Source organism: Carex rostrata, chromosome 18 (assembly GCF_964058835.1).
Source record: "Carex rostrata chromosome 18, lpCarRost1.2, whole genome shotgun sequence".
Lineage (NCBI taxonomy): Eukaryota > Viridiplantae > Streptophyta > Magnoliopsida > Poales > Cyperaceae > Carex > Carex rostrata.
In genome coordinates this window covers 6387406-6408565 of record NC_135935.1, presented here as the reverse complement: position 1 = coordinate 6408565, position 21160 = coordinate 6387406, and the positions used below count along the sequence as shown (strand labels likewise).

Genomic DNA, 21160 nt, shown 5'->3' with positions numbered 1-21160 from the left:
AGAAGCGTTACATCTCTCGTCCCCCCTCCCTCTTCTTCCTTCCCAGATACACCCTTCTGTTTTGTTTCTCATTTTTTCTCTTCACCGTTTTCATAAGTTTCACAGTAATACAAAATTGTGTTAGATTGTGCCCAAAAATACAATGTTTCCTAGATGCAAAATTTAATTATATAGTCAAAAGTCAATCCCACAAAAAAAAGAACTTTAAATTCATATTTAATCCTCATAGTCACACTTTTTTGTTGATGATTCAAAATTTATATATGAAAACAATGGACTTTAAAAATCTAACAAAGTTTCGAGCTCTGGATGTGATTTTTTTGTTTTGAAAATGATAAAGACAATTCATTTTTAAAATTTAGGAAAAACATATGATGATTCAAAATTTGATTATGGCAATCAGGAAAGTGTTGAAGTAAAAAAAAAAAAAAACAGAATATGGATAATGATTTGATCATAGCAGTTTGTGTTGATCATAACTCTTTATTATTCCATATCAGTTTATATCAAGCTTCTAAATAGCTAGCTATAGCGCAGTTATAGCGGTTTTGGACCTAGAAAGCTAAGCTACAGCCGCTATAGCATGCTACATGGACTTATGATTTTGCAATTTTAATGGGCGTTAATGTCCAGATGAGTTTTTTTTTTTACTTTATCAAACTATATCAATATAATGGAACATGTGCGGGCTATACCGTTATATCAATTAAATTTTGTATTATGCATTATTGTTGGGTTTTCCAAAAATGAAAAATTAAAACAATGCCTAGGAACCTTGTCCGTGAGAAATTGAACTTCAATATGAATATTATAACTTCTTAATCAATTTGGTATTTTTTTTTCTCGATGATACATGTTTACTATTAGTAGAAATATAAAATATAATTTTTGAAATAAGAAAACGCTATTTATGATAACTTCCGCTATAGCTGCGCTATTCATTAAAGCTTTTTTTTTTTTATCTCCCCACTATACCGCTATAAACGCTATTTAGAACCTTGGTTTATATCACTGCATTACTATACCGATACACATATCATCTAGGATCATCTCAGTATCTCACCAAGAGCACTTACACACAGATAAGTGCATCATCTCAATTTATTATTTCATTTTATTGCATATCTCGTAAGGTCCCAATTAGATCATATATTCAAAATTGTACTTGTTTAATAGCCATAACTTGTGCTCGCAAAAAAAAAAATTCACAGTTGAATGACACTTACTGAAATTCTACTAAAAATCACGTCAATACATGTTTATCAAACTAACAAAATGGCATGTTGACCCATATCATATAATAACAAAATTGTTGTATGTAACCAATAAATTTATTTATAAAATTACATGTTATCAAAACTAATAAAATGGCCTGCTAGTTTCTATTATAGGATAAGAGTAGAACTAGGGTGTTTGGTGAGCTTAACTCCAAAACTCATCAAATCGGTTTCAAATGATGAATCCGAATCGTTGGAATCCGTCTACCTTACGAGTGATGCGTCTACCTCACCAAAGTATAATATTGTTGCATGCAGTAAGAAAATAAAAAGCTGGGAGTCATATATAAAACAATAGAAGTCATGAAAAATAGTTAAGAAAGGAGAAAGGAAAAATAGAAAATGGTAACTCGGAAGGAGGATGAGGGAGGGGGGAGATAGAGGAAAACTGGGGCCCACAAGGGCATTTTGACAATTATTTTTAAGGAGTATTTTGTTTGATGGTTTTTGAAAGAATGATATTTTATAAAATTACTCATTATAATTTCTTAATCAATTTTGTGTTATTTATTACTATATAAGACTTTAGATAATATTGATCATTAGTAAAAATATAAAATATAATTAAAAGAAAAACGTTATATAGGATAGCTTTCGTTATAGTTACGCTATTCGCGATAACTTTTTATTTAGCCTTTCCGTGATGATGCGATCGATAATCGCTATTTAGAACCTTGATATTAATGTTGTCAAAATTATGCTTGCCAAAATAACACGTGAATTTCTTTTCAGTTTGAATATATAGGTCATGGAGATTTACCGGATCCAGTCACACTGATAATTAACTACTAATTATGGGGTTTTAACGCGGGAAATTTGGTTCAACATTTGTTCTTAATTTTTTTTTTCGACACAATTAATTAACTAGTGTGTACTAGTAATTTGACAATTTAACAATGTGTGAGGCTGCTTCGAAACGGACCTGCTCTAAGTCTAACCCAGCTAGCTCTCTTTTCTTAAATGAAATTCAAAATTTGGTAGATCCTACTGTACCATTAAAACAAGATGACACTGACACGTAGCTAGAGTTAAGCTATGACAATTGACAACTACCTCAAGAAACTTTGGTAAAAGATTTTAACAGATCAGTTTTAGCTTCATGCAGCGCAAGAACCAGATGCATCGTTGTTTTAATTCTATAGTTCATGTGCTGCATGAAGTGAAAACTATATATGTTAAAATCTTCAGCCGAAACTTTTACGACTGATTGATTTAGTTTAAATCACTTTCCCTAATTTAAATCGAATAGAAGCTTGTGCATAAGTCGTTCACAGTTTTCTCAACAAAAAAAAAATGAATACAGAATGAAGACACAGGATCAGGAATGTATAGTAAATGAATAACCACGCTTCTTTTATTCCACATAAACATCAAATAAATCATGTATATAAATCATCCAATCAAAAAGGAAAAAAAAAAAAATCAATACTGCCATATAAGTGTTATTTTAAAATGCCAAAAGTGCAGCCAACCCAAATACCAGCCCGGCGCCAACCGTGACACTGGAGGCGGCTGAGTCTGGGGTGGAGCCGCCAGGTGGAGATGTGGCGGGAGAGTTCGAACCAGGTGTGGAAGGGACAGAGGATGGCGGTGTGGCCCCACCAGAAGGTGGTGCCGGTGAAGAGGTGGGCCCACCAGAAGTTGGTGCCGGTGAAGGGGTGGATCCGGAGACTGCGTTGATTTGTACTTTCATGCCTCCTGAACAGTGACCGGTAATTCCGCAAATGAAGTATCTGGTCCCCACTGCAGAGAGAGTAACCGTGGTGTTGCCATCATTATGCGTGGCGATCGGGTTGGAGGCGGTGCACGAGTCGAAGTTTCCTTGTGTCACCTCGAGCACGTCGTGTTGCGATGAGCTGTAGGTGAAGGCTGAACAAAAAATGTAGCCGTTAGTTCATGAAGCTATGTTTAGATATAACTATTACATTAAAGCTTTCAGCAACTGTGGATAATTAGCAATTAGGGGCATATATAAAAAAAAGGATTCAAATTTAAAAATGGAAAAATAACTTACTGAAAACATCGCCAACTTTGAATGTGTTAGATTCAGCCCACTGTGTCAAGTTGGTTTGTAGGTCCCACGAGCCACTTGGCGAACCGACCGTGTAGCTTGCAGCCATCGCTAGGTCGGCGATTGCCACCACTGCCATAAATGCCAGCAAAATTTTCGCCATTTTCATCATTGTAAAGATTTTTAATTAATTGGAAAGGAAGGGGCAAGCAGAGGAGTTGATTATTTTGGTAATTAGTAATTAGACCAACTGGCTGTGTACTTTGAAGCAGAGTTTGATGTTGTATTTATATTGCATATCATTGCATTGCATTGCATGGGAATAGGTCATGGTAAATTGAAATGGAAATAGGTGTGGGGAGTAGTTGGAATATATGTGGAAGCCAACAAGGTGGCTGGAGGAAATTGACTATACCAAAATGGCTTTGACATGTTCTCTTTTCTAAATTGATATAACAAGCAAACATGCCGCATTTCGATCACCAATCACGCGGAGTTATATGAAGAATCAAGAATGTGAACAGATTTGCTTCACTTCATATTATATTGTTATTTTTTTCATGCATGCAAGTTAGAAGAATTGTTGCTTCCCCACCAACTAATGTTGACCGTAAGAATGGGTCGGATTCGAAATGAGAACATTTCAATCTAAAATGTAAAGCAATCGCAAATATCGACCTGATAACTATAATTTTATTTGCATTGATGTGGAGGATTGCGAAATTAGCAATATGTCTAAATTATCACATGAGCTTACAATTGACAGTAATAATAATTTGGAAAAAATTTCAGTGGATCCATGCAAACTTTTAAAATAGCTAATATTTCATCAAAACACTATAATATCTAATATCCCATCAAAATTTAACATCCTTTATTTTATTCCCTTTTATTAATTTAATTTTTATTTAATTATTTAAAAATAAAAATGACAAATATATCCTTCTCTTATTTCTTCTTCTTCCATGCCAGGAAATGATAAATGAAGTTTAGCAGCGAATTTTCAAATATCTCGGCACAGAAATAAGAAGGAATGAAGAAATAAGAGAGGGTATATTTGTTAATTTTATTTTTAAATTAACAAAATAGAAAGTTAAATTAATAAAAGGGGATAGAAGAAAAAATGTTAAGTTTTGATGGAGATGTTGGATATTATAGCGTTTTGATGGAAATATTGGCTATTCTGAAAGTTCCGTAATTTTTAAAAATACCACATTCGAAAAAAAAAAATCAAACAACCACGTTTTTTGAAAAATTCAAATTTTGACACGGCCAAATCCCCTAGGTGTGGCCACCTTTTTGCGGGCCGCATCCCCTAGATCACGGTCACATCCCCTAGATGCAATCAGCTCTTTTTTTCGTTCAGATTGAACTGCCGCACAAGAAGGAAAGAAAAAAACATGGGCCCCATCTCCTAGATGCGGCCCGCAGAAAAGTGGCCGCATCTAGGAGATGCGGCCGTGTCAAAATTCGAATTTTTAAGAAAACGTTGTTGTTTGGTTTATTTATTTTTTGGTATGGTATATTTAAAAATTTCGGCTGAAAGTTTGTATGGGTACACTGAATTTTTTTTCCTAATAATTATTGTAAATGCTACAATCTCCTTTGTTCTTTGTAATTACAGAAAAGTCATCCCTTATTTTACAAATGACAAAAAGGTTCTTACATTAGTTAACATCTAGAAAATTTTGTGCCTATATATTGTAAGTGAATAAATTAAGACTAAAGATTAACTAGATAATTTAATATATTGTCTATTTCTCTCTAATCTTTTACTAAGAATATAGACATTTAAAAAAAAAATTATATATGACTATTTATGGTGTTCCATTGGGCCTAGGGGTGATTAATGAGCGAGCATGAGCGAGTTAGGGTATGCTCATGCTCGCTCATTAAGTAAATGAGCGAGTTTAAATGAGCGGATAAATGAGCGAGTTGTAAATGAGCGAGCTTTTAATGAGCGAGTTATGAGCGGCTCACGAGTTATGACTTATGACTCATAACAAAATTATATAGTGTGCCCACGCATAACAAAATTTGTTAAAAGTCATCATAACAAAATCCAACAAATTGTCATAATTCATTCAAATGAGCGAGTTGTTATGACTATTACTTGTTTTGGGATTTAGGCGGAGGTTTTGGTTCTGCCGATTTACAAAAAAAAAATGAATATGAAACTATGAATATTAGTATATTACGCACGATTAAATGTTACATTGTCCTCACTATATTACACATGATCAAATATGAAACTATGCTTACTATTTATCAATCTTAATGAAGTAAGGTTAATGTTACACATAATTACATAGGATTAAATGTGGCAAGGATTAGATGTGGCAAATGCTTAATGAGCGAGTTATGAGCGAGTTGGGTCATGCTCATGCTCGCTCATTAAGTAAATAAGCGAGTTTAGGCGAGCTTTTAATGAGCGAGTTATGAGCGATTTACTCATGCCTAATTGGGCCGAAGTGCTTTTCACGTTAGATCTTTAATTAACGGTCGTGATTTGTTCTGATTAATTTTGGGAACTTTTAGAGTTGGAAAGAGAAGATTAACTCGACAGTTAAGATCCGATGTCTACATGAGCGGATCTATGTATAGTTCAGGAGTGTTTAGCTATTTTTATAATTTTAAATTTTTTAATTATGTATACTGAAACTTAATCAAATCTTTACTTTTTTTAAATTTTTATATAATTCAGTCTTCCTCATAAATTATCACACGTGTAGTTGTAGTCTAGTAATTAGAATTGTAGTTTGTTATGGTGAAAACTTGAGTTCAAGTTCCGGCCATACATTATGCATTTTAAATTTTAATTTCCCCAATCCTCCATTAAATACAGACACATATGAAGACACAGGAATATATATAAATGAATAACCACGCCTCTTTTATTCCAAATACATCTAACAAATAATGTACATGAGATCCAATAAAAAAAAAGTATATAAAAAAACAAGGATCAAGCTATCCTACAACAATAAGTAGAGAAAGATGAAAAGAAAAGAAAAATCAATAGTATATATACACTGTCAATATGCAAGTCTCATTTTAAAATGCCAAAAGAGCAGCCAATCCAAATACAAGCCCGGCACCAGCTGTGACACTGGTGGCGGCCGAGTCTGGGGGAGAGGGCGGCACCAGAAAAACCAAGTCGATTTGTACTTTCTGACCGGCTGAGCAATGGCCGGTAAACCCGCAAATGAAGTATCTGCTCGTCAGGTCAATTACTCCACTAGTGTCACCTCCAGTGAGATTGACGATGGTGTTGCCATCAGTGTGTGTGGAGATCGGGTTGGAGGTGTTGCACGAGTTGAAGTTCTCTGGCGTCACCTCAAGCACGTCGTGTTCCGATGGGCTGTAGCTGAAAGCTGAACAAAATATATATTGTGTAGCCGTTAATTTCATGAAACTATGTTTTGATACAACTATATATTTCATTAAAATTTAAGAATATATTTTCAACTAAACTATTACCAAAGTTTTGTCTAAAGCAGAAGAACCGTTTTCATTGGTAATATGATCCTCGTGTGGTGTTACATATCTTCTTAATTATATTTTTGAATTTTAGTAGTTATTGGAATGTTCTGATCAACTTTGTTCTCTCCTGAAAATATTTTTGCTCCTCTCTGGATGTTTAATTTGTAATTCGGATTAATTTAGGATTAAAATAAAAATACATTTTTTTAATTAGATTGGTAACTAGAATTATAGGTTAGAGAATCAAAAATTACAAGTAAGCGTATTGGAAAGTATAAGTTAAAGCATTTTTTTTTATTAAGTACCTAATTTGTTAATGAGTTTAAACCCGATTCGATATTTTCTTGTTTCCGATGAAAATCCTGAATCCACCCCTCATGGGAATTAATTATTCCGTGACACTTTAATTGAAAGCTTTCCGCAATTGTGGGTAATTAGAAAAACAAAGATCCAAGTTTGAAAGGTGTATCTCAAGAGTTATTATGTACAGAATAAAACTTTGAAATTAAATTGTAGAGGAAATTAAATAATTTACTGAGAACATCGCCAACTTTGAATGTGTTAGATTCAGCCCACTGTGTCAAGTTGGTTTGTAGGTTCCATGAGCCACTTGGCGCACCGACCGTGTAGTTTGTAGCCATCGCCAACTCGACAATCGCCACCACCGCTGCAACTGCCAGCAAAATTTTCGCCATTTTCGTCATTGTAAATTTAGGAAGGAGCAAGCAGATTCGATTCCTTAGACTAAATGGGTATGCGCTTTGGAGCAGAGTTTGATGTTGCGTATATATTGCATTGTATTGCATAGGCGGTGCTGAGAATATATATAGAGGTCATGAGACATGTTAAATGAAAATGGCCAGGTGTAACAAGTTGTTGCCTTGTTGGATATGTCCTTCAGATAATCACCAAGTGGCGGCTGTGAAATTGACCAAAATGGCTTTGATCGATTCTCCTTATTAAATTGATATAGCACTAGTTCCATAAATTGACCAAAATGGTTTTGATCGATTCTCCTTATTAAATTGATATAGCACTAGTTCCATAAATTGACCAAAATGGCTTTGATCGATTCTCCTTATTAAATTGATATAGCACTAGTTCCATAATTGCGGCTACGCCGCAAAATTTTCTCACATCATGTTAATTTGTTGGAGTATATGGTAATGAATATGTGCAATGATTTAATCTATGCGTCAAATGGATGTTAAAATATTGAGGATGGAAAAGATTCACTCAACACTTCTCAAACAGAAAATGACAGTAAGGATACAGTTTGAAATTTCTTATATTGAATCCGTCTTCATAACTATTAGGGATATGACAATCAAAAGGAAAATAAGAGGAAGATACACTGTTTATGAAATTGTGCCAACAGTGTTAAACTACAAGAAATTTAGCCAAATTTACTATAGTATGAAGTTCTCATGCAATTTAACCCATTTATGTCTGAAACTTTGTGGATTATACCACTGCAGCCTGTATTGCAGCTACTGCACCTGAAATAACAGAGTAACAGACAGGAGAAAAAAAGATTTACCAATTAATTCAGTTATATTGCAGTGATGGAAAGCACCCAGCAGTTGTTATTTCAATTTAATATTTGCTTAGAAAATATGAAAACAAAGAGCTGTTTGGAGAAATACACAACAAATCCATATTACCTTGCAAATTAAAGGTTCTCAAATTTATTCGAAAAATCCAACCGATAGGGTTACCATCAAACTTTGTTAGAAAACTAAATTGAATGATCTTAAGGTGGATGATATCAATATGTCATTGTTTCGTTGTTAAATTAAGAAGTGGAAAGGGGTACCGGCGCTAAAGTAAGACCCAACTTATAAAGGATATCTAATTTCTCAGAGGGCTAGATATGCAAATTCGAAATGCATGTATTTTTGTATGTTTTCCAGTGAAATAAGGAAAGGAACTTACATGGGTATCATAGTACATTCCCATAATATGAAATTATCAAAATAATGCAAAATTATCTAACTCACAGTATATTTGCCAAAATATCGTCAACAAATAATCTAAATAATATAAAAATTTAGTATGACAGTTGTTGAGATTTATGTTTATTGCATTATTGAGAAATTACAGGGTCGTTTTAGTAAGAAGTGATTTATAGTGAATTGTAAGGACTCGTTGGTAAGATGTAACGCCTATAAGGCATGAAGGAAATAAGAAATAAAAATACAATTCATTTTAGACATATTTTCTATTTCTTTATGGTATCGGAGCTGAAAAAAAACGAAACCTAAAAACGCGGCTACTGTAGTAATTCCGCGGTACTGTAAGAATTTTAGAAATTAAGTAATCTACTCCTACATTGGTACAATCAATCAAATAATTGAGAATTAAATAGTTGATTAATAAGAATTAAATATTTGACCAACTCATAAGCAATAGCCATACAACCCAATAATTACAAAAATAATTGACATATCAGCATAAGCAATTCATAAGCAATTACTATTAGAGATACATTAAAGAAGCAGCTTCATTTTTTTTTTTTTTTTGTTCTGTCGCACCGATAGCCTCTCTCAAGAGGAGGCGGTTTGATTTGTACCCCCTTTGTTTTTTTTTCTTTTAATGCCGCAGCGATAGCCCCACTCAAATTGATTTCCGCATAAAATGAAGTGACATCAGGTGACGTAAGGTGGAAGCAATTTCAGCCGTCGATGGTAAATCGTGAGGCAGATCATCGCTGACGTCAGTTTGCATTAAAAATTAAGGTTTTATAATTATAATATAATGAAAACATGCGGCATGTCGATGACCAATATATCACGCTGTAGTGCTGTACGTGGAGCTATATTAATAATGTGAACAGATTTGCTTAATTTCATATTTTATTATTGTCAGGTAGAAGAATTGTTGCTTCCCAACCAGTTAGTCAACCGTAAAGAACTCCCACTTAATTTTATTCAAGTCAAACTCAATTCAGTAGCTGTTAAGGCTGTAGGGAATCTGCTTTAAGATTCGTGCCAAGTGAATGAATGGTTCAGATTCACCATTTGCATCTCAAATACCTGAGGTGATACGGATTTCAAGTTCTAATGGTGTAAATTCTGGTGTACCAATAGACTAACCCAACATTTTATATATTTTAATTTTTTATTATTTTAAATTTAATAGAAATTCAACTGTTCTTAAAATATGGAACATGAAAAATAGTGATTTTATATCTATCATTCAAAATAGTTAATCTTATAAACAAATGTAAAATTGATCTCCAAATACATTCTATACTAACTCATGTTCAACGGTAGTACTTATTAAAAGCAGAGCGGAGATAGATTTTCAAGTTATGGATATCAAATTTCGAGAGTTTCATATAGGAATCGAGCATATAAATCTTTTACTAAAAGTATGGAGATCAATTTTATAGTATTCATAACATTTATTTTAAATTATATAGTAAAATTGAATCAAAAGTACACAAATTTTGAAAATAAATGAGGTTTAATTAACCGCATTCATTGAGAGAGGATCTGCTCTACTTGAAAGTAAGAATATTAATCTTGAAACGACTGATTTACTCATTGCAAATCTCATATTAATTCTTGAAATGACTAATTTACTAATTAGTTCTGAGTTGACATCCGAGATCCGACCCGCCGCTCTCCGCTCCGCCGTAGCGTGGATGAATATTAGATATGATAAAGGCCGCACCTTCCATGCACAATTTAATTACCACTTGTAATTTTGGGCCTATTAACACCTAAGGGGCTTTTCTATGGCGATAATTACACATTTACACCGCTTAGACGATTCATTGACAGTGACAGCCGCTAAGATAACCGCTGACCCCTGTTCGAAGTCATTGCGTGTATTACCTAGATATGTTGAAAAGAGGCTACTAATCTTTCAAATGACCAACCTAATTTTGAGTGTGATTTTCTTTCTTTCCATGACTTTTGCATTTTTGATGGAGAAGCATGAAATCAACATTTCCAAATTAATGGAATGGATTTCTTACCAAAAAATTGTCTTAAGCTATCATTATCATATTAATTTGTTGAGTGAAACGGTGAAACCTTCTTTCATGCATATTTTTTAAATGTATTTTAAGGCTGTGCTCTATAAGAAGGGAAAAAGACCTTCGTTAAAGGAAGGGAAAGAGAGCGGAGGAGAAGAACGATCATACCGTAATCAGTTCGGACTCCATCACCTGCTTCAAAAGTGGGGAAGCAAAGAGGTAGCGGAGGAGAGAGGAAGGAAACTGCCACTGTTCGAAGGTGATGATGCTGTGTATTTCGCTAAAATTTGTTACTTTCAAATCGGAATGTATGAAACACTGTTCGAAGGTGAACGACGCGCTGATCACCTTCCTTCCCCTTTCTCTCGGCGCACTGTTTCTGAAGCACATCTAACTAACAAAGAATGAGATGGAATTGACCGATCTCATGCGTTATTTCAATAGCAAAATCCAGACCGTTAAAAATAGATGTGTTCATTATATTAATAACTTTTTTTATATAATTTTATTTGATGTAATTTAAAAATTGTTCGCTTAACAATTAAATGTCGATGATACTATATTAATTTTGTAATTACTTTCAAACCATTCAATTAATGAATCACAAGACAATTCCGACCCGACAAACATATCAATATACTAATTTCTATTTGTTTTGACAAACTATGTCTTGATTACTGTTGTTTTCAAATAAATTATTATTATTACTTATTAGGGTAAGGCTAAGGTGCTATGGGTTGCATAGAGACCTACGGTGTTACAGCTTAATATTTGAGTTTTCAAAATCTAAACGGTCGATTCGAACAGTTCATCTTGTTCTCCATATTAATGTGTTTGGAGACCAAATTTTACATTTTTTTAAAAAAAAATTTACTATTTTTTTAGATAGGTAGAAAATTAAATATCTGAATGGTACATAATTTTTTAGATCAACTGATTTTCTATCTATCTAAAAAAATAGTAAAAATTTTCAAAAAATGTAAAATTTGGTCTCCAAACACATATTAATATGGAGAACAAGATGAACGGTTCGGATCGACCGTTTGAATTTTGAAAACTCAAATATTGAGCCGTAGCACCGTAGGTCTCTATGCAACCCATAGCACCTTAGCCTTACCGATGAGAGTAATGGTATTTACTTGGTTATTAATGAGAAATAAAATTCTCACTATTGACAATCTCATGGCAAAAGGATGACAAATGGCAAATATGTGTTATATGTGTAGAAGCCAATCTGAATCCGTTCAACATTTATTTGGAAATTGTACAATTGCGATACAGGTGAGACAAACCTTGAGGCAGATTAGAACAACCATACCACAGGGTAGTGTATTAATAATACCCGGGTCTGGTATACCCTACCCTGCCCGCCCGTGCCCGCTGCCCGGGGGTACCCGTGCCCGAGCCCGGGTATGGGTCGGGTACACGGGTACGCGGGTAGGGGCAAAAACCGGACAGGACGGGGTTTTTTGGAACCATACGCGACCATACCCTACCCGACCATACCCGTACCCGACCTTACCCGTACCCGACTTTACCCTACCCGGGTACCCGTCTACCCGTCTACCCTTACCCGTGCCCGTACCCTTATACCCGACCCAATAATTCAAACCCCAAATTCAAATTTCCCCCCAAATTCAATTTAATTTCTGTTTTTAAAATTCTGTTTTTTAATTTCTGTTTTTAAAATTCTGTTTTTATTTCTGTTTTTTAATTTCTGTTTTTAAAATACTGTTTTTATTTCTGTTTTTAAAATTCTGTTTTTATTTCTGTTTTTAGTTTCTATTTTTTAATTTCTGTGTTTTAATTTATGTTTTTCAATTTATGTTTTTAAAATTATGTTTTTATTTTTGTTTTTAAAATTCTGTTTTTAATTTCTGTTTTGTAATTTCTGTTTTTAAAATTCTGTTTCAATTTCTGTTTTAATTTCTGTTTTTTAATTTCTGTTTTTTTATTTATATTTATATTTATATTTTATTGTTTTAAAGTAAAAAAAAAACATAACAAAAACAGAAAAAAAAATAACAGGAAAAAAAAACAGAAAAAAAAACGGAAAAAAAAACAGACCTACCCGGACCGCCCTACCCCTCAAGGGTACTGCGGGCACGGGTATAGGACGGGTAGGGCACGGTTTTTGAAAAAAATACCCGAGATATCCGTATACCCGCCATACCTGTGCCCCTGCCCGGGTATACCTGGCCCGCCCGTGCCCTGCCCGAGATTAATACACTACCACAGGGTGCAGCCTTTGAAAGAGGGAAATTTAAATGGGTGTTGACAAAAGAACCAGATCTCATTCTTAGACAAGTGCAAATCACAATTTGTTTTGTGCTATGGAGAGAAAGGTGTGCTAGAGTTTTTAGACAACAAAATCAGACAACAAGGCAGATTTTTGCACAGATCATACAAGAATTTGATGCGTGGTTCAGACAGCAACAACAAGTGCAGCAGCAAGTGCCGCAACAATAGACTGTCATTTAAATTTAATTTTCTTATTCCTTTTTCCATTATGTTTTATTTACTTTGACATTTTCCTTTGAAACCTTTTATTTGTAATACTGGACACCACTGGTGTCATTTTAATAAATGAAATATAGAAGCATCGACCTCTGCATTTCTTCTTCTTCAAAAAAAAAAAAAAAACCTTAGCCTTACCCTACTTATTATATAATTTAACTATACACAACCGCTTTTCAAACTTGTTTCGGAATGAAAAAAAATATATGGCACGGCACGTGAAAAAAAGAAAGAATTGAATACAGAATGAAGACACAGGAAAGTATAGTAAATGAATAACCACGACTCTTTTATTCCACATACACATCAAATAATAAATCATCCAATCAAAAAAGCTATAAAAAAAAAATCAATACTGACATATAAGTGTTATTTTAAAATGCCAACAGTGCAGCCAACCCAAATACCAGCCCGGCGCCAACCGTGACACTGGAGGCGGCTGAGTCTGGGGTGGAGCCGCCAGCTGGAGATGTGGTGGGAGAGTTCGAACCAGGTGTGGAAGGGACAGAGGATGGCGGTGTGGCCCCACCAGAAGGTGGTGCCGGTGAAGAGGTGGGCCCACCAGAAGTTGGTGCCGGTGAAGGGGTGGATCCGGAGACTGCGTTGATTTGTACTTTCATGCCTCCTGAACAGTGACCGGTAATTCCGCAAATGAAGTATCTGGTCCCCACTGCAGAGAGAGTAACCATGGTGTTGCCATCATTATGCGTGGCGATCGGGTTGGAGGCGGTGCACGAGTCGAAGTTTGCTTGTGTCACCTCGAGCACGTCGTGTTGCGATGAGCTGTAGGTGAAGGCTGAACAAAAAATGTAGCCGTTAGTTCATGAAGCTATGTTTAGATATAACTATTACATTAAAACTTTCAGCAATTGTGGATAATTAGCAATTAGGGGCATATATAAAAAAAAGGATTCAAATTTAAAAATGCAAAAATAACTTACTGAGAACATCGCCAACTTTGAATGTGTTAGATTCAGCCCACTGTGTCAAGTTGGTTTGTAGGTCCCACGAGCCACTTGGCGAACCGACCGTGTAGCTTGCAGCCATCGCTAGGTCGGCGATTGCCACCAGTGCCATAAATGCCAGCAAAATTTTCGCCATTTTCATCATTGTAAAGATTTTCAATTAATTGGAAAGGAAGGGGCAAGCAGAGGAGTTGATTGTTTTGGTCTTAAAGGATAAATGCTAACTAGTAATTAGACCAACTGGCTGTGTACTTTGAAGCAGAGTTTGATGTTGTATTTATATTGCATATCATTGCATTGCATGGGAATAGCCGAATAGGTCATGGTAAATTGAAATGGAAATAGGTGTGGGTAGTGGTTGGATATGTGGAATCCAACAAGGCGGCTGGGAAATTGACCATACCAAATTGGCTTTGACATAACAAGGAAACATGAATGTGAACAGATTTGCTTCACTTGATATTGTTATTTTTTTTCATGCATGCATGGAAGTTGGAAGAACTGTTGCTTTCCCCACCAACTAGTGTTGACCGTAAGAATGGGTCGGATTCGAAATGAGAACATTTCAATCTAAAATGTAAAGCAATCGCAAATATTGACAGTAATAATAATTATTGTAAATACTCCAAGCTCCTTTGTTATTTGTAATTACAGAAAAGTCATCCCTTATTTTACAAATGACAAAAAGGGTTCTTACATTAGTTAACATCTAGAAAATTTTGTGCCTATATATTGTAACTTGTAAGTGAATAAATTAAGACTAGATTAACTAGATAATTTAATATATTGTCTATTTCTCTCTAATATTTTACTAAGAATATATAAATGCAAAATTATAATTTGTATTTAGCTATAATTAGCTAATTGAGCTTTCAAGAAAAGTTGAAATGTTATATATGACTATTCAAATCTGACAGTCACTGTAAGACATTTTAAAATATATATTATGTATGAGTATTTATGGTCGTGATTTGTTCTGATTAATTTAGGGAACTTTTTGAGTTGGAAAGAGAAGATTAACTCGACAATTTGAAATCATCACAATAATCTAAATATAAGATCCGATGTCTACAGGATCTATGTATAATTTAGGGGTGCTCAGCTATTTTTATAATTTCAAAATTTTTAATCATGTATATTGAAAAATCAAATTTTTAATTTTTTTATTTGTTATTTCTTTTCTTTTTTCTTTTGTAAGACTGCAGGGATTGCATTGCAATTGATTGTAATTAATTTGTTAACTTAATTGGTAACCTTTATACAAAGTTCTCAACAATCACTTGTTTTATACAAAGTATAAACACTTGCGTGTTTAATTAGGCTACGGAGCGCGCAACAGATATATTGCAATATAGTTTTTAATTAATTTTTAAATTTTGAAAAAAAAAATTAATAGAGCGTATTGTTGGACTTAAATTAACTTTGTATCAAGTTTCATGTAATTTTAGATATTATTGATATAATGATATTCCATCAAATATCGTTACAAATATCCACAGTTGTTTGATGAATTTTATCATTTTTTATGCATCATATAAAATCATATAGTTCATATATTAATAGTTGGATTTTAGAATTATAAATTAGTTTTGATCATCCTACAAGAAATTAATTTAATGATTCCGACCTATTTTTTCTTCATTCGTCCAACGGCTATGATGACAAAAAAAGTTGTCGTTTATTAATAATGCCTCCGAAATTTAAAAGAGGGGCCAAATTTGATATCTAATCAATTACTCTTTGTACTTCATTAAATTAGGTTTATGAAAATTTTCTGAAATTTTATTTCTTTACAACCTATTTGGATAGAGAGTAGAGGAAGGGGAGGTGAAGAATAGAATGAAATGAAATTGAAAGGAAGATTAATATATTTAACTTCTTCGTGTTTGAATAATTAATGAGGTTAAATAAATTTAATTTTCATTTTTGTCTTATTTATTGTTTGGTTGATTAAAATTTAAAATGTTAATGAGAAATTCAGTAGTTATTGTAGAATTGTGACAAAAAACTTATGTGAGAATTATATAAGTAAGATATAGAGTTTGACATTTTTGTTATTTTTTTCAAAATATTTGCAACAAAATTGTTTTTCATTCATTACACCTCAAATTGGGAGGAAACTCAATTCTATTAATTACAATAATACAATGTTAAACCTTTCACCTCCGACATAATTTTCTCAACAAAAAATAATTCGACAGAAAATCTTCTTTTATTTTCATTCCCTCCCTTCCTCTTCTCTCCATCCAAACAAGGTGTTAGAGTTGCGGTTGGTTCAATCAACCTGAATTGAACTAGTCACTTTTTTTTTTTTAGAGTCAATTGAAGTAGTCTTTGATTCTATGAAAACCTTCCTTCCATTAGCACGTAAAACTATTTATTAGATGATGCCTACGGGCAATTATGGCAAAAAAAAAAACTTTTTAGATAATGATATCGAGACAATGACTTGATGCTTCTTTGGCACTCGAACAATATCTTGGTGCTGACATGGCATGATGCTTAGATAATTGATGACGTATCAATGCTAATTGACTTGGACTCAATTGAATCCGGCAAGGCAATTCATATTGTTCGACTGTTCGTGGAGTGTAACATCAAGTTGTACTTTTCAGTTAGGTCCAAGTCAACTAACTTTTGCTGTTTTATACCTACGGGTTATTCTCAAAAAAAAACTTTTGCTGTTTTAGAAGCTTCTAATTTATGACTTTTGTATCTTTTTGCGCGTGACGACTGGAGGTACCCATTAGAAAATTGAATAAATCCAGCTCTATTTTTCACAGCTGCTTCTTTATAGTAGCCTTTGTAGCGAGTCGTTCAATCACAAACTCCATTTAGTGAAGTCTGATCTTCGCGTATCTTATTTATTGATTAGGCCCACATTGAAATGTTATCGGCCCATATTTATCAATTAGCCCACGGGCCTTGTGAGCTGAAGAACAATTATTTGATTCCGGCCCGAGAAAAACCAAAACAACCTTACCCTTCCATAACCTTGATAGTATCATACCTTTGTCTAATGACCATTATATAGTTTACTATATATTACATAACAAATTTGGTGCAAGACTGTTATCTTATAAGATTATGAAGAAAATCTAGACAAAAAGTTGTTATGGTCCTGTATTTAAAGCTATAATCAACGTTTACAACAACAACAAAAAAAATCCTAATAAAAGAAGGATAATAATATAAAGGGAAAAATTGTTGGAGACCTTTGTTCCCGGGAAAGAACTAACAAATCAATAGAAACAAAAGAGTAACAGCTGAAATCTGTGCTTTGTTGTATGTCATTTTTATCTTTACAAAAGAAGTATAAATTTTCTGTTAAAAGAAAAAAAAAACTTTTAAGGAATGTGTTGGTATAATAAGAAAGAAGGAAAAAAGGAAGAGGATACTTTGCTTGCTTTTCTATAACTGTGTGGATAATTTTCTTAGTACTATGGTCTTGATTGTTGGGTTGGTCCAGTTTTTGAAACCAGATTGGTTTTTGGTTACAAAAAGTTCCTGCATGTAAGATAAAATAGGTTCATATATCATAAATCATGATCTTCCAAAAGGAAATGACTAAAACCAGTACTGTAAAATACCAGTACCGCCGCTTATCAGCACAGTACTAGGCTGTATATTGCCTTATGTTTCTATTGTGTTTTCATTCCAGACCTTGATGAAGTCAAGTTAACCAATATTGATGCAACCAAACTCCCATACTGGCCAAGAAACTAAAATTGCTGATAAAAATATTGGGTTAAAAAAGATCCCGACCAGCAGCCAGCCTATACATGTCTAGTGCTGCCTGTTGAAACTAGAATCTTAGTGGTACCAGACTCAGTAGCATGATATTGTGAGGTACCGGATTGATCAGAATGCAAACTTGAGAAAGAAAAAATAGTTAAAAAATAGCATACCTATGTGCGCATGGCGATCAATTCACCTTCTTTGCATTCCCTAATATCTACCTTCATCTTATATTCAGTTGAGGATGGTAATACATCACAACAATGCCTCCTTAGCGGCTATATTTTTTAAAAACAAGAAATCAATAATTTAGTTAATTTATCAGTTAATAAATTCCAACTAAATATCATAGCTTAAATCACAGGTTGATATGAGCTGTGACTGTAGACAGTCTGTACAATTACAATATGGAGTGATTCCATGTCCTCTTTTGCTTTGTCCAAATAGTTTATAGAGAGTTCACTAATAGTAACATAAAAAAGTTTCACAAAACATTAAATAGTCCAATAGAATGGTAGATACAAACCTTTCCCTTGAATTGTTCCAGCCGCTGCGACCTAACACTAATCAGCCTGAGGTTCTTCATCGAGGCAGTCCACAAGCACCACCCCGGCATATACCGACTATACCTGCTCACGATTCTCGTTTTATTCCCACTTCCACTGGAAACAACGTTCTTCAAGAAAAAAGTTGCAGGGCTCTTACATTTCTCCCTTCTTCTAGAACCTCTTGTATTAAACATGTAAGCCTCTTCCCCATTTGAGCCCCTTACCCAGGGGAAAAATGTCTTCTCTACTGACAAAAGGTCAAGCAACAGCATGTTTCCATCAAAGATGGAGACAGAGTATCCCCATGCAATTGAGACAGTACGGTCACGAGCCCTGTCGTAGCAGACTGTCTTTTGCAGGGCCCGTCGTGGGTCTCGCCTAACGGAGGTCATAAGGTGGGCAACAGAAGCAGTGCGGTTGAGGAAGGGGAAGATAGGGTCCACTTGGTCAAAGTGGTGCAGAGAGACCAAGGGGTTGAGAGGGTGGGACGAGAGGAGACCTGATATATCACCATGCATGTCTATCTGAAAATTATTAGAATTTCAGAAGATTATTTTGGTAAACTTCTACATAATATTTTGGCGTAGTTTAGTTGTGGGCTGTGGTAAAATGAACTTTTGATATTGGACTAGTAGTGTCATTGCTGATAAGTGACCAGTAAGTATTTAACTGACTGACTGGTACATCCATGCCTGTTAATTTTGGTATTTGAGCAGTACATGGTAGCTGTACTTAACCAATTTGGTCATAAATTGGTGATACCATGGCTCCATGGTGTCATCTTGGACATTCACTGGCATATCGGCTTGAAGTTGAACAGTAAAACTTAGTAACAGTACCTGATGGAAACCAGGTTCATGAGTTAGCTCTACACCGAGTTCAGCTAGGCAGGCTGAGATCCTCCCATCACTGCCGAACAAGTAGTGATACCTTTCTATGCAAGAATCGATATTTCTGGCCAGAACCTTGGCAAGGGGTAGACTGATTGCTATGCCACCTCCGCCATATGCCATGTTGAAACCATGTGCATTATTCTGCTCCCACATTTCAGACCGACCGCCAATGTAGTGCCATTCACGCCAATCATACTTATCCAAGGTCTCTAGAAGATTTGTTAGGATGAATACCGTGTCATCATCTCCTAGCACGATCCAACGCACCTGAAAATGGAGTAGGAATAAAAAATGGAAGTGGAAGTGGAGTGCAAGGTGGATTTTGTAGAATCAATTTGAAATGTAAGTTGCCAATTTTAGAAAAGAATGTATTCAAGAAGGATTTATTTTAATTGGCTGGAATCAGAGTCCTAAATTATAAGGGTAGAGGAACATAGAGTGGGGCTAGTGCGTGCTATGCTTACAAAGAGGAGTTGGTGAGCATAACTCCAAAATCTCTCAGATTGGCTTCAAATAACATATCCAAACCGTTGAAACCGATCTACTTCACGAGTGATGTGTTTACATGAAATTTTTTAATTTTTCCATCTAGTACAAAGTCCGCTTTTTTTTACCGTTTTTATTTTAGTACATTCATTTTTCATCGTTTTTCTTACCATTTGACTTTGTACTAAATGAATTTGGAATTTGAAAATTTTGTATGTACACACATAACTCGTGAAGTAGCTCGGTTTCAACTATTTGGATTCATCATTTGAAGTCATTTTGAGAGATTTTGGAGTTATACTCATCAACCCCTTTTGGTAAGCCTCACTCATGAGGAAACTAATATAGTTAGAAAGGCTAGATTATGACAGCTTAGACATTTCCTCTAGAGGCATAAGCAAATAACCAAATCCTCTGTGAGGAAACTAATGTAGTTAGAAAGGCTAGATTATGACAGCTTAGGCATTTTCTCCAGAGGCATAAGCAAATAATCACATCCTCTGTTGTGCACATGTAAAAAGTAGTCATACTTTTCAATGTTTTGTTAAGTTTATTAAGTTTTATTTTCACCTTTTAATGATGCAACAAGGATTAAATACAAACTAGAGGAAGAAGAGGATGAGCTGTAACTGTAAGAACTGAAAACAGAGTAAGATGAGTTCCAATAGTTATCATTGTGCAAAAATGGCAAAGTTTCAATGCGCTACGGTTCACTTACGTAATACTTAAGTGCATAATGCAACCTTTGTCAAAGGTTAGAAACAAAAATAGAAAGATTACCTCTTTTTTTGAGATATCAGGCCTCTCTATGAGCTCCTTCACTATACGAGCTACGCGTATTCCCGACCGTAGACCTCTCCTGAAAGAGTACGGGAAGTGAGAAGCATTAGCCGATTCCAGAACGGGGAAGGGGAGTTTGCTGAGGGTGAGGGGAGGAGAATCGACGAAGACGACGAGTCTGACAGATGGGTCCCACCAGAGGGAGATGAGTGGAATGCGGTGGGTGATGGAGCGGGAGCTGGAGGCAATGCCGAAGAGAATGTGGCGCGCGGAGAGGGAAGGGCGGGAGGAGGGAAGAAGGGAAGTGGAGCTGCGGTGAGAAGAATCTGTGGTGTAGCGATGAGGGGAGGTAACGAGGGGAAGGGAAAGGAAGTTGTTGTAGAGGAGAAAGAGGGAGAGGAAAGAGAGGGACAGGAGGAGCAAGGGAAAGCGGGGACGGTGGGTCCCAGTTGCCATAGAGAGAGAGAGAGAGGAAGG

At 34.9% G+C, this 21160-nt stretch overlaps 3 protein-coding genes across 3 annotated transcripts; all 3 read right to left on the bottom strand.

The window, feature by feature from the left end:
• Positions 1-6160: 6160 nt before the first annotated feature.
• LOC144569581 (basic blue protein-like) lies at positions 6161-7530 on the bottom strand. The gene is made up of 2 exons (XM_078320023.1): positions 7307-7530; positions 6161-6662 (listed from the first exon to the last, which is right to left on the bottom strand). The coding sequence occupies exons 1-2, from the start codon at positions 7473-7475 to the stop codon at positions 6343-6345; spliced, it is 489 nt and encodes a 162-aa protein (XP_078176149.1). The 5' UTR covers positions 7476-7530; the 3' UTR covers positions 6161-6342.
• Positions 7531-13536: 6006 nt separating this feature from the next.
• Positions 13537-14482, bottom strand: LOC144569444 (uclacyanin 1-like). The gene is made up of 2 exons (XM_078319798.1): positions 14215-14482; positions 13537-14069 (listed from the first exon to the last, which is right to left on the bottom strand). The coding sequence occupies exons 1-2, from the start codon at positions 14381-14383 to the stop codon at positions 13648-13650; spliced, it is 591 nt and encodes a 196-aa protein (XP_078175924.1). The 5' UTR covers positions 14384-14482; the 3' UTR covers positions 13537-13647.
• A 2972-nt stretch (positions 14483-17454) lies between these two features.
• On the bottom strand, positions 17455-21160 carry LOC144569520 (uncharacterized). The gene is made up of 5 exons (XM_078319903.1): positions 20684-21160; positions 19364-19684; positions 18503-19048; positions 18147-18254; positions 17455-17745 (listed from the first exon to the last, which is right to left on the bottom strand). The coding sequence occupies exons 1-4, from the start codon at positions 21137-21139 to the stop codon at positions 18147-18149; spliced, it is 1431 nt and encodes a 476-aa protein (XP_078176029.1). The 5' UTR covers positions 21140-21160; the 3' UTR covers positions 17455-17745.

Bases quoted from the DNA above. Each gene is read 5' to 3' on its own strand.
- LOC144569581 (XM_078320023.1), bottom strand. From the start codon at position 7,475: ATGACGAAAATGGCGAAAATTTTGCTGGCAGTTGCAGCGGTGGTGGCG. The intron at 6,663-7,306 runs GTAAATTATTTA...TATTTTGTTCAG, and splicing joins CAAAGTTGGCGATGTTCTCA to CTTTCAGCTACAGCCCATCG.
- LOC144569444 (XM_078319798.1), bottom strand. From the start codon at position 14,383: ATGATGAAAATGGCGAAAATTTTGCTGGCATTTATGGCACTGGTGGCA. The intron at 14,070-14,214 runs GTAAGTTATTTT...TTTTTTGTTCAG, and splicing joins CAAAGTTGGCGATGTTCTCA to CCTTCACCTACAGCTCATCG.
- LOC144569520 (XM_078319903.1), bottom strand. From the start codon at position 21,139: ATGGCAACTGGGACCCACCGTCCCCGCTTTCCCTTGCTCCTCCTGTCC. The intron at 19,685-20,683 runs GTAATCTTTCTA...CTCCATTTTCAG, and splicing joins CTGATATCTCAAAAAAAGAG to GTGCGTTGGATCGTGCTAGG. The intron at 18,255-18,502 runs GTTTGTATCTAC...TAAAAAATATAG, and splicing joins TGGAACAATTCAAGGGAAAG to CCGCTAAGGAGGCATTGTTG.